Source organism: Ursus maritimus, unplaced genomic scaffold (genome assembly GCF_017311325.1).
Source record: "Ursus maritimus isolate PB19 unplaced genomic scaffold, ASM1731132v1 scaffold_7, whole genome shotgun sequence".
NCBI lineage: Eukaryota > Metazoa > Chordata > Mammalia > Carnivora > Ursidae > Ursus > Ursus maritimus.
The window spans coordinates 30079040-30091421 of record NW_024426885.1 but is presented as its reverse complement, the minus strand read 5'-3'; the positions used below and the strand labels follow the sequence as shown (position 1 = coordinate 30091421).

The following is a 12382-nucleotide window of genomic DNA, read 5'->3' as shown; positions in this document are numbered from 1 at the left end:
TCCAGTCCTGGAACTTAGTAGGTGCTCAAGATACAATAAATCTATTACTGTGTGCAACACATAGTACGGGAAGGAAACTGAGGCCCACCAGGGTATATAAGCCATGAAGAGTAGGGCCTGAGCTTTCTCATTCACCCTTGTAACCCCAGCACCCAGTGCATATGCTCAGGAAAGAGTTGTTGAGTGAGCAAATGGAAAGTTACGTAGTTAGCCAGCGTCGAACAAGCTAGTACCTGCTGGAGCTGAGTACCGGCCCGCATCTTCCTGATTCTACCTTGAACTCCTCCCAGCTGTCTGTCACAGAGAAACCTGACTGTAGGGTGGGTTCGGGGACTGTGGGGTGGCCATAACAGGTGCATTAGTTCGCTTAGGCTGCTCTGACAAAATACCACAGCCTGGGTAGCTTATTACACAATAGAAATTTCTTTCTCATAGTTCGGGAGGCTGGGAAGCCCAAGACCTAGGTGCGAGCTGATTTGGTTTCTGGTGAGGGCTCTCTTCTTGGCTTGTAGACGGCCACCTGCTTGCTGTGTCCTCACATACATACTGGGAGAGCATGCCCCAACGTCTCTTCTTAGACACCAGTCCTGTTGGATTGGGGCCCCACCCAGATGACCTCATTTAACCTTAATGACTCTCGTATGGGCCCCTGCCTCCAAATTACAGTGACATTGGGGGTCAGGGCTTCAACAGAGAAACTGTGGGGGTCCCCAAACAGATGCTGACCACCCGCTTTTCACCCAGGCACCCTCTGTGAATGCTATGATGAGCTGGGCAATCGCTACCAGCTGCCCATCTACTGCCTGTCGCCGCCCGTGAACCTGCTGCTGGAGCACACCGAGGAGGAGAGCCTGGAGCCGCCTGAGCCCACGCCCGGTGTGCGCCGTGAGTTCCCCCTGAAGGTGCGCCTCTCCACGGGCAAGGACGTGAGGCTCAGCGCCAGCCTGCCCGACACGGTGGGGCAGCTGAAGAGGCAACTGCACACCCAGGAAGGCATCGAGCCGTCCTGGCAGCGGTGGTTCTTCTCCGGGAAGCTTCTCACAGACCGCACGCGACTCCAGGAAACCAAGATCCAGAAAGATTTTGTCATCCAGGTCATCATCAACCAGCCCCCGCCGCCCCAGGACTGAGGAGCCCGCGGACCCCTGGGAAGGGAAGCCACGGAGGCCTCTGCGGGGCTAAGAGGTCTCCCGGCTGAGCACTAGGTCCCCCCACCCTGCTGCTGCCTCTGAGTGCTGTTACTTTCTTCAGGGGCGCCTCCTGCCATGTGGCTGCTGGGCAAGCGGGGGGCCACCAGTGCCCCGCACCCAGGAAGCAGTGCTGCCACACACAGGCTTTGCCAACCTTGTCAGAGAAAAGGCAAACGGGGGCATTCCACCCTGCCTCTCTCCCGCAGCAGGTTCGAGCCACAGAGGGCCAGCCCGGAGGCCCCTGGAGCCCAGATCTGTCATCTGGTGCCGCCGGCTGTGCTCACTCCGGTTTTCTGCTCAGGGTCTGAAGCAGCTTCTGTCCCCTTCCCTGCCCCCACTCCCTGACTCTGCCCTGGGCCCAGTGCCAGTCCCCTGGAGGGGAGGGGATGGCTCGTGAGCCCCAGGGGCAGGGAGCCCGAGGCCGGCCTCTGCCTCTCCCTGCCTCCCAGCACAATTGGCAGAGATGGAGCGGGCGGGTGGCTGGACGGCTGTGCTGTTGTGGCAGGGGTCTGCACAGGGCCATCTCCCGGCTGTAACCCAAGCGGTGGGGGGTCTGCAGCCTGGTCATGGCCCACCACAGGTCCCTGTGTACAGACATATCTGCATATTTATCAATAAAGCCTTTTGCTCCTTCTTTCTCTCTTGCCTAGCTTTGACTTTGGGCTCCCCAGGGGCTCCGTGGAGCCCCAGAGCCAGTTCTAGTTGTGGGAGCAGCTCGAAGCAGAGAGTAGAGAGCCTCGAACTCCTCGTGTTCCAGGCCCTGTGTTCTCATGGGTCCTCAGGAAAAACACTTAACCTCTGAGCCCGCTTTGCTTATCCTTACTGTGGAGACGATGCCGCTTGCCCTGTCTCTTCCCTCAGTTGCTGGGAGGATTAAATGGGATAACAGATGTGAACGTGCTTTGAAGGCAGAGGCAGCATCTCAGGAAGGGGGCGTGAGTAATCTGCTGGTCTGCTCCTGTGGCGGGAGGGTGCTTGCCGGTGCTCCAGCCCCTGAGCAGGGCCCTCAGGACTGAGGTATGCGCCCAAATCCTGGAGAGGCTGCGCTGCGCCCTCGGGGATGTGAGAGCAAAATCTCAGACAGATTTAGATTGCGAGCACGTGTCAGCTTACCAGCAAGGGAACCAGAGAGAAAAAGGAGCCAGTGCCTGGCCTTCCTTCGGGGAAGGGGTGCCTATCGTCCGAGGGGGTCCTCCGATAAAGTGCGTTAGCTAAGGGCCAGCCACACGAGCGTTAGGAATGGCAGAGCTGTGGCGTCTGTGCTCACTGGTAGGTTAAACCTGAGTCATGACGACCCAGGGCTCGCGCCCACCGTTCCAGGTGGGGAGCTGAGCAAGTTCAGCTCTGCTTCTTCTCCATTGAGAGTGTTTTCCTTCTCAGCGAGCATAGCCAGACCCTGGTCAGGGTGGCCTGACAAGGAAACCAGGAGGAAAGGATGATCAAGAGCTGGTCGCCACCCGGGCTCAGTCGGCACTGCACTCTGGCCCTGTTAAGGTGGCTTCCTGACACCCTTCTTGAAGCAAGATCTTTTAAATTTTGCAGAGCCTCGTGAGACAGACAGATGGTCAAGGTTTGTCCAAGGTTAATGGACATGCAGCCACATACAGCGACGCCTCACTAGGGGGCGCTGTGGGACCCTGGAGAGGCAAAGGCCTGCACGAGCTGTGGGCAAAGAGGGAGGCACCTGCTCTTAATCCTGCCCACCACCTTGACACTCCAGCCCAGACCCAGCAGAGTCTGCCCCACTGCAGAGCAAGCAGGGCCTGTTCACAGGACAGCTGGAGACACAGGCCTCTATTGGGTCCCCACAGTTGGCTTTCAGTTCCCCTCATTGGCACTGGTTGGGCAGTTTCCAGGCGTCCAGCAGGTGGCACTGTCAACAGGGTTAGGGGCAGCCAGTGGGTCCTTTGCGCGGCCCAGCCGCCTTGGCTAAGGCCCAGCTGGACCCAAGCACTTAGGACGGAGGCTAGGCAGGCTCCTTCCTGCAGCCCTGTTCTGGGGGCGCTGGGCCCTTCAGCTCTGATAGGCCAGGAGGTGGGGGGACAAACTGTCCCTGCTTCCCCCAGCTCCCTGGGGCTGCCTAGGGTGAAGGTGACAGGTGGGGGAGGCAGGTGGAGAATTGGGCCGGTGAGCTCATGGCAAAGGCGTCCGGCGGGGTGGGGGTGGGTGCTCTGGCTTATAAAGCCCCCAAGGCCCTGTGGCCTGCAGAGGCTGGCTATAGACGGCACCATGGAGGGCTCTGAGGCGGTGCAGAGGGCCACGGCGCTTATCGAGGAGCGGCTGGCGCAGGAAGAAGAGAATGAGGTATGGGCACGAGTGTGGGGACCCAAGGGGATTCTAAGGAGATCCAGCTCTACTGCCAAGGGAGGTAAGAGCCTGGCTGCCACATCTGTAGTGGGAAGGAGGACAGGTGTCCCCAGGGACCCAATGGCTTCATTCCAGCTCCAGGGTGTTCCTGGTGGAGGGGGTTGCTGGCAGTGGGAGACTGAGGCTTCATCCCCCAAGAACTGAGACACAGTGGGATAGGCAAGTGGATATAGCCCGGACTGGGCTCCTGAGGTCCTGCCACCCACCTGGACCTCGAGGACGCGGGCCAGGCTGCGCAGAGGACAGCTGGGGTACTGCCTGAGAATGTGGGAGTGTGAGGCCCTGAGATCTCCCAGCTGCTGGCTGGCAGGCTGAGATGGGAGAAACTCCAGCATTTGGTCCCTGAAGAAGAATAAAGACTGAGAGCAGAGCGAGGAAGGGGTGCTGGGAAAGAAAGCATGTGTTTTCCCAGGACTACCAGCGACGCCTGGGAGGTCTTTGGAGCATGCAGCTGTGGGCAGTTGCATTTTCTCAGGAGTAAAGAAGTGTGGGGGGAAGGTGCAGGCTTGTCTACTCTTCATTCTATTTAAACTAATATTTGACTTAGTGTCGGCTCTGCCAAGTGCCAGTAGGGCCAGCCCCTACCTCCTCCTTACCAGCCCTACAGTCATTGTAGCCAGCATCCGTCAGGCGCGCATCCACAGAGAAACAGGCAGAGTGAAGCAATGGTGAAATAGAGCTGTTAAGTCAGCAGGGAAGGGGCACAAAAGGTAGGTGAGTTGCTCTGACTGTGGGTGCTCAAGGACTCTTGGGAATGGGAGAGCATTTGAGTGGGGCCTTCAAGGCTCGTGGGAAGAGATCAGGAAGGGAGGGAATTCCAGGCTAAGGAAAAGACAGGCACTAAAGTTTGGGCGAGTGATGGTGGGACTGTTGTGAGAAAGTCTGATAGTAGGTAGGGGCTAGAGCTGGGCACAAACCAGCGAGGGCCATGGGAAAGACATTCTTTGGGCAGTGGGGAGCCACTAAGTGTTGCTGAGTGAGGGCGAGTGGTGCCATCTGACCTATTTTAGGAAGGCAGCTCTGACAGCCTGAGAAGGACACACTGGAGGGGAAAGACTGGCCCTAACAGGAATGGGAGGGAGGAGATAAATCAGTTTGGAGGTAGGCTCCATTCAAAAAAAGGGTGACTGAATGGGGGTGAGGAAGCGGGAAGGACCAGCAGAAGAGATGAGGACTAGACGCAGTGGGGGGGGGGCAGGTTTGTGGGGGAAGAGCTTGGGCTGAACCCACTGAGTCCAGGCTGGGGCACTCCTCCCCTGGGGCCAGGTAGGTGAGTCATGCTGCTGTGCCACTGCTGGAGTGCTGCCGCTGGACACACACGCCTTCAGCAAGGGGACACGGAGCAGTCCTCATCCATTCATTCACCCAACAAATATAGCAGCGGGGCTGTCGGGACACTGGGTGCCCAGAGAGCCAGCCTTCCCACCGAGTGCCTCCTACGTGCCTGGCACTGTGCTAAGCACTGTACAGGCATTCTTTCATTTAATCTGTACAACGATCTGCAAAGTAAGGTGGGAGTTTGTTTTGTTGTGTTTCACCAACTAGCACCCAATGCAATAAACACTGAGTACTTATTGTATGTCAGCCCCCAAAGACAAATCTGAAGCAAAGGACTAGACAGTCTGGGTAAGGCATGGGTGAGCACAAGAGTCTCTAGCTGTTCCCAGCAGGTGCCAGCCCAGCAAGGTTCTCAGAGGGTAGCCTCTGTCCAGCCTGTTGTGGGAGGCAAAGAGAGCCCGGAAGCTCCGGGCTGGGGCTCTGTCGTGGGAGCATACTAGGTCAGGTCATCACTGAGGACTTAGGGGTGGACAGAGATGCTGAGCCCCCCTGTCGTGATCCATTCACTCATCCATTCATTTATTCTCCAACATTCACTGAGCACCTGTTATATGCTAGGCCCTGTCATAGGTGCTAGTGTTACCAAGATGATTACGACCCAAGCCCACCCTCTGGGTGCTCTAGGAGGAACCCAGCCAGGGTCCCACATGCGGTAGTAGCTGCAGCCCAAGGTCATCCCTTGTTCCTGGAAGATGCAGTGTTTCAGGTGAGGCCAACACTGGGGATACCTCAAACCATGAAAGCCCAACATGAGCACCAGGACCTGCCAAGTGAAGACCTGGGAAATCAGCCCTCAAAGTAGCCCTGGAGCTGTATAGCACCAGAGCTCAGAGGGAAAGGCAAAAGGCAGCTGAGAGCTCTGTAAGGGTGGCCATTCCTCCCCAGCCGCCATCTGGACTCTGCACCCTCAACCCGGGGTGAAGGTTCCTGGCACACAGAGATGGGGTGCCAGCACTTCGAAAAAAAAGTGGCTTCCTTTAAAACAGAGGAAGAAGCCATGAGAAGCAGTCCAGGCCAGTCAAAACTACCAATGGAGAGGAGACTTGGAAGGCGTTTCACCCATATAATTACAAGGAGAATACAGGGAGTGCCAAGTCCCTTCAAACGGAAGGCAGGTAGCTGTGGCCCCATCCCTCAGATTCCCTGACAACATGTTTCCAGCTCCAGGATTGCATGGAGCAGTAAAATCTGAGAAAAAAAGTTGGTATCTGAGAATTGTCAAATTTTTGTATTGACACATAAATCTATTTAAAAAATAACTATCAACTCTTACTACAATCATTTCATCAATTTGAATTTTTAATGGCAACAAAGAAATCACCATCACCATCACCACCATCTCGGTGCTTTTAAAGTGAATATATTTAATTTCATGAAAACTCATTCCAGTAGCCCTTAAATTTGTCTTGCTGAGGACACACGCCCGTCAGCGGACAGGTGTTTGAGCTGAGGTGGGGGTAGGGCTGAGTTAGGGAACTATGCGGAGCTTGGCTCTGGCCTGGGGCTCTCCAGGACCAGTCAGGAGTGGGGCTCAGAAGGACTCCGAGGTCACACAGTAGGAGGTGCTTGGAGTTTCCTTGGAGTGGGTTGGGGAGGGGCTACCTGCCTCCCTGGGTGCTGTGGGCAGGTCGTGGAGCACGTCCTCTCCTTGGCTCACCAGAAACTCCGAGGAACCGCCCAGCAGAAGCTGCCCATGGACATGCTGGTGTTGGAGGATGAGAAGCACCATGGGGCTCAGAGTCCCGCCTTACAGAAGGTGAAGGTAAGTGTGAGGAGAACCCAACCTCCGGCTCAGGGCACAGGACAGGCAGTTATGGCTTTGCTCCCCCTAGTGAGGTATTTGAACCAGTATCTCAGCACTCCCCCGACCCCCCCACCCCCCACCCCCGCCACCCCGGAACATTCTAGCAATGCAGAATCTCGGCCCCACCCCCAGACCTGCTGAGTCAGAATCTGGAATCTGCATGTGTACAAGTTCCCAGGGGACTGACTCATTTTGGAAGCCCCAGCTGATGGGGTAGCAATACAGCAGAGCGCCACGCCCGTGTTAAGGGGCAGGTTGCGCGTGCTGATAGGCGATACCTCCGTGCGGCTAAGAGGAAACCAGAGTTTCCACAGCACTGCTGTGGAGGATGATCCCACGGGACGCTTGCCTGAAGGGCATCACCCAAGCTGTAATAGAAGCAACCTCTGGGAGAGAAGGGCTTTCTCTTCATACCTTTTATGTTTCTGTATTACATGTTTTAAAAATTTATTTATTTTAGAGAGAGAGAGCACGAGCGGAGGGGAGGGGCAGAGGGAGAGGGAGAAGCAGACTCCCCACTGAGCAGGGAGCCTGATTCAGGGCTCAATCCCAGGACCCCGAGATCATGACCTGAGCTGAAGGCAGACGCTTCACGGACTGAGCCACCCAGGCACCCCTGTTTCTGTATTCCTTTTAGGATCTCTCACACACACAAATGAAATTACATGGAAAGCTGAGGATTCAGATTCCATTCTGAGGGCCTGGGCTAAGGGTTACCTCTGAGATTCCCTCCTCCTACCTTTCACCTACATGAAGGCTCAAAGCTGGCAGCTTCCATGCAGTCCCCTCAAGTCTCCCCTTGTCCCCTGATCGGAGCCATCTGTGTCCCGGTCTCATCTGCTTCTCCTAGTCCTGGGCAGGAGAGCTAGACCTGGATTCTGTCTCTCCTGAGAAGTTCTCCCTATCCTCCTCCCCCAGCTCAGCTCAGGGGCCCCAAGGCCCCAGCACGGCGTTTGACAAGCCACCTCTATGCAGGGCCAAGAGCGTGTGCGCAAGACATCCCTAGATCTTCGGCGGGAGATCATCGATGTGGGTGGGATCCAGAACCTCATCGAGCTTAGGAAAAAACGCAAGCAGAAGAAGCGGGAAGCACTGGCGGCCTCCCAGGAGCCACCTCCAGAGCCCGAGGAGATCGTAAGGATCTTGGGGAGGACCCCTGTGTTGGCAGGGGGCGGGGGGAGCCCACGAGGGCCTCTGGTCACTGCAGGGCAGCCCATCATGACTGGATTCCTGCCTTCCAGACTGGCCCTGTGGAAGAGGAGACATTCCTGAAAGCGGCAGTGGAGGGGAAAATGAAGGTCATTGAGAAGTTCCTGGCCGATGGGGGTTCCCCGGACACCTGTGATCAGGTGATGTTCTGCCCGCACCTGCCCCTGCCTCCCTTTCAGAGTTGCCACTCCCACTCCGCCCACTTGTGAGCCTGTTTGAGAACAGACATTGGGTGTCCTTTGGTGGGGGGGCTCAGAAGATTTGGGATGCCCCCTTGCCTGCGCAGGAATTTATCTAAGTCCTTAGGCCCTTTTCAACTTGAACTACCTCCACATAACAAATGTCATGTGGTCTTCTAGGGAAGAAAAAGGACTGGAACTGCCAAACCAAGAATTTGGGGCTCAAATCCCATCTCTATCACTCCCTAGCTGTGTGACCTTTGGCTAGCTCCGCACCTCAGTTTCTTCCTCTGTAAAATGGCCTGCTTCCCTCAGAGCATGTCACAGGGATCAAACGGAATATTAATGCCTCGATTAGTATTTACTGAATGAAGGAAAAAACTATAAAGCACATGCTAGGATATGATACTGTTTTGTGTTGCATTGTATAATAATACACTTCCTTTTGAAACTTATTGTATTGTGGGAAAATACATATAACAGGAAATACGCAACTTCAGTCATTTTAAGTGTACGGTTCAGTGGCATTAATTGTATTTACCATGCTGTGCAACCATCACCACGATTTTCAAAACGTTTCCATCACCCTTCATACTTTCCTGTTTCCCCTGAAAGTGCCTCTTTCATGTTAGCAGAGCACTCTTTCACACTCATCTCCCGGGATTAAGCAATTTAATGGTCACCCTCTTCAGCCTGCATCACTGTGGGCTTAGACTACATGGCCTTTCCATTCCTGAGACTCGGGAGTCTCAATCCTCTTGGTATATCCAAACACCTCCCGCCTCTGAGCACTGTGCCATGTGCTGGGAGTACGAAAAAGGAAAGACCAGAGTGGAGAGTAGAGGGAGACTGGCACATAACCAGATCTTGACCTCATGGCCTAAGTGTTTCAAGAGACCAAAGCAAAATGCTAAAGTTCATTCCTTCCTTGAATCCGTCATGGCCCTGGGCTAGGCACTCAGAGGAAACAGAGTCTAGTAAGATTTGGCCTGCCTTCCATCCTCTCACTGTGAAAGGTTCTCTGGGTCCCCTGGGGGCAGCTCTGGCCTAGAGGTTTCAAGATAATGGCACTTGAGCTGCCCTGCCTCTTGAAGGAGGAGCAAGAATTCATCAAGCGCTCATAGGAAGTGAGGGCAAAACGGGCATTCCCAGCAGAGGGAATGGCCCATGTCAAGGCCTAGCTTGAGGTGCTTGGGGGTGGGGGACAGTAATAAGGTCAGAGTTCCCAGGGCATAAGAGGGCTCCAAGGCTGGTCTGGATAGAACATGAAGTTGCTGCCAGAACATGGAAGCTATGGGGACCCAGCACAGGGGTTAGAACTGAAATGGGGTAAGGCCTGGTCTCAGCCTGAGGCCAGAGATCAGGCCCTGATAGTCTCTCTGGGGACAGTTCCGCCGGACAGCACTTCATCGAGCTTCCCTGGAAGGTCACATGGAGATCCTGGAGAAGCTTCTGGAGCGTGGGGCCACTGTGGACTTCCAGGATCGGGTGAGCAAGAGACACCTACTGGGTGGGAGGTAGGAGGTGGGCCCAGCACCAGTGGACCCCCTCTCCCTACAGACCTGTGCCAACCTGGGAGACAAACAGGCTTCCTCTGGGGCCAGGCCCCACCTCCAGTGGGTTGTATGGCCTGGGGCCATCCTTCGTAAACGTGGCTTGGACCTGAGGGTTCTCCTGCTCTGCTCGGTCCATTGCCCAGACACAGGCGTGCCCCTGCCTCTTCCCTGTCCCCTTTCCCTCAATTCCTCCTGCCCCCTTGGCTGGGGTCCTTTCCCCAGGGCACTTTCTCCCCTACAGCCCCATCTTTCCCTTCTAGCTGGACTGCACAGCCATGCATTGGGCCTGCCGCGGGGGCCACTTGGAGGTGGTAAAACTCCTGCAAAGCCGAGGAGCAGACACCAACATTAGGGACAAGGTGAGGCAATAATGTTCACAGGTATTAGGGTGGCAGGGGAGGGAGGGCAAGGGGCAGAGAACAGAAAAGCCCAGGAAGCAGGAAGATGGTGAGCTGGTCTGGTTTCTAGAGGGGTTGCAGAGCCCAAGGAGGGGTCTTTGCCATCACCTATAGGTCCTTGGGGACCACCATCTGGGGATGGGAGCAGGAAGGACAGAGGAAAGGGGAAGAGAAGAAATTCACTACTTAGAGGGCTTTGGGATCACCCAAATGATGCGGGATTTGTTCATCCATGTCATCCTTCATCATCCTTTATCTACCTGTCCATCCATCCATCCATCCATTCATTTATTCATCTGTTTGCTTGTTTATTCATCCACCATTTTTCTATTCATTCATTCCTTTGTGTGTAACCTTGAACTAGTGACAGCCTCTGCGCCTTTGTGGTTTACCTGTCACATGTCTTACAGAATTCTTATATAATTAGATGGGGAAATGTATGTAAATTATGTTTTCAGCATAAGGCTGATGTTTTATAAGCTTTTGCCATGCCTGCCACAGAGTTACGTCTCAGTAAATGGCGTCTGTTATAACTATTAAAAGAAGGGCAGAGGAGTGAATAGCTGCTCACAGCTGGAGGAGAGGGGAACCACAGAAGGCCTCCCAGAAGACGAGGCATCTAATGCTCCAGCGGTAGACCACTGGACAGGATGGTGGAAATGGAAGCATTCCCAGTCCTTGCAGGGCTCAGGCCTTGGCACTAGGACTTGGGGAAGGGATTAGGCTGGAGTTAGGACAGCCTCCCTCCCAGAGGCACCACAGTCCAGGCCCCTTCCGCCAGCAGTTCCTGCTTCCTTCCCACGCAGCTGCTGAGTACCCCCCTGCATGTGGCAGTCCGGACGGGGCGTGTGGAGATTGTGCAGCACTTTCTTTCCCTGGGCCTGGACATCAATGCCAAAGACAGAGTGAGTGTCCAGCTTCCCTTCTGCTCAGCCACATCTGGGGGTGCAGGAAACCTGAGGGCTCCCACATGTCCCCGTGGGCCATACTGAGTGTCACATTGGCTCTAGGAAGGGGACAGTGCCCTGCACGACGCCGTGAGGCTCAACCGCTACAAAATCATCAAACTGCTGCTCCTGCACGGGGCTGACATGATGACCAAGAACCTAGTAAGTTCGCTGCTTCCCTGATTCAGTAATTAGTGTGCACCACTCACCCAGGCTCTGTGCTAGGCACTCAGAGGAAATACAGAAGTAAGCGAGCCTCAGCCTGCCCTCAGAGCACACTCACAGTGGAGGGGCTCTCTGGGACCCCTGGGAATTTGGGGCCCACCCACCTTCCCAGCTCTCGCTATGCTTATCTCTGTCCAGAGTGCAAGTACAGAGAAACGGCCAGAAAAGACAGTAAGAGGACTTCCCAAAGGCCCCCAAATAGATCAAAGAGGGTCCTCATGTCCAGGCCCAGGGAAGGCCAAAATCATGGAGGAACACAGCTGGAAGGAACCTAAGCCTTGGTTGGCATGACCACCCCTAGCACGCTGTGTGGGCCTAGAGTTCCCTCAGGGTCCTACGTGCCCTAGTCCAAGCTCTTCTTTGGGGCCCTGAGCAATCATGAAAGAGAGGAGAATGGGAGGGTCCCCCTGACTCAAGAAAGAGTAAGGGGATAATGGGAAAGTCAGGAAGATATGGGAAGGCGGTGGGTGGAGGTTTCTCAACCAGGATATTATTGACATTTTGGGCTGGATAATTGTTTGTTGTGAGGAAACTGTCCTGTACATTATAGGATGTTTAAGTACCATCCCTGGCCTCTATCCACCAAATGTCAGTAGTTCCCACTCCCCTGATTGTGACAACCACAAACATTCTAAATGTTGCCAGTTGCTCCTGGTTGGAACCCCTGGTATATAGATGAGGGAACCTTCTGGTACAAACTTCTGAACAGTGACCAGATCTCCTCTTGGTGCCCCCAGGCAGGAAAGACCCCCACGGACCTGGTGCAGCTGTGGCAAGCTGACACCCGGCAGGCTCTGGAGCACCGGGAGCCGGAGCCAGGGTCAGAGCCGGAGCCAGGGTCAGAGCAGAACGGGCTGGAGGGTCCTGCCGAGAGTCGGCAGGAGCCCCCCCAGCTGGTGCCAGCCCAGTAAACACCCGGCCAGGCCAGCTGGGCACCCGGCTGTCCCCTGCGTGCAGCCAGAGGGTCATAAGAACGGCCCCGAGGGCTGGCGACCCCATCATTCCTCTGCATACAATCCGGGACGCCCACAAGCTACCGCAATAAAAAAGTCGTTTTTGCTATTGGTGATGTTTGTTTCTATTTGTGTCTGAAATGTTTAGGAATGAAGGAAAACGGAGCAAGGGTAGGTTCCGGGAAGAGGGGAGCTTGGAGCCCTTCGGTCCCAGCC

General features: G+C 55.2%; 2 protein-coding genes across 2 annotated transcripts in view; both read left to right on the top strand.

The window, feature by feature from the left end:
* The window catches only part of UBTD1 (ubiquitin domain containing 1), a 52258-nt gene extending 50971 nt beyond the window's left edge, over positions 1–1287 (top strand). Inside the window, exon 3 of the mRNA XM_040623825.1 lies at positions 745–1287. Within this exon, the coding sequence (XP_040479759.1) occupies positions 745–1130 (386 nt within the window). The 3' untranslated portion in view covers positions 1131–1287. The remainder of the gene's footprint in view (positions 1–744) is intronic.
* Positions 1288–4969: 3682 nt separating this feature from the next.
* Positions 4970–12273, top strand: ANKRD2 (ankyrin repeat domain 2). The gene is made up of 8 exons (XM_008702795.2): positions 4970–6657; positions 7675–7833; positions 7941–8048; positions 9477–9575; positions 9904–10002; positions 10848–10946; positions 11052–11150; positions 11951–12273. The coding sequence occupies exons 1-8, from the start codon at positions 6589–6591 to the stop codon at positions 12122–12124; spliced, it is 906 nt and encodes a 301-aa protein (XP_008701017.2). The 5' UTR covers positions 4970–6588; the 3' UTR covers positions 12125–12273.
* Positions 12274–12382: the final 109 nt, after the last annotated feature.

What these genes read in the sequence shown, in the direction of transcription:
- ANKRD2 (XM_008702795.2), top strand. Translation starts at nt 6,589, where the DNA reads ATGGACATGCTGGTGTTGGAGGATGAGAAGCACCATGGGGCTCAGAGT. An exon ending in CTCCAGAGCCCGAGGAGATC is followed by an intron (nt 7,834 to 7,940) that starts GTAAGGATCTTG and finishes CCTGCCTTCCAG; the next exon opens with ACTGGCCCTGTGGAAGAGGA. An exon ending in ACATGATGACCAAGAACCTA is followed by an intron (nt 11,151 to 11,950) that starts GTAAGTTCGCTG and finishes TGGTGCCCCCAG; the next exon opens with GCAGGAAAGACCCCCACGGA.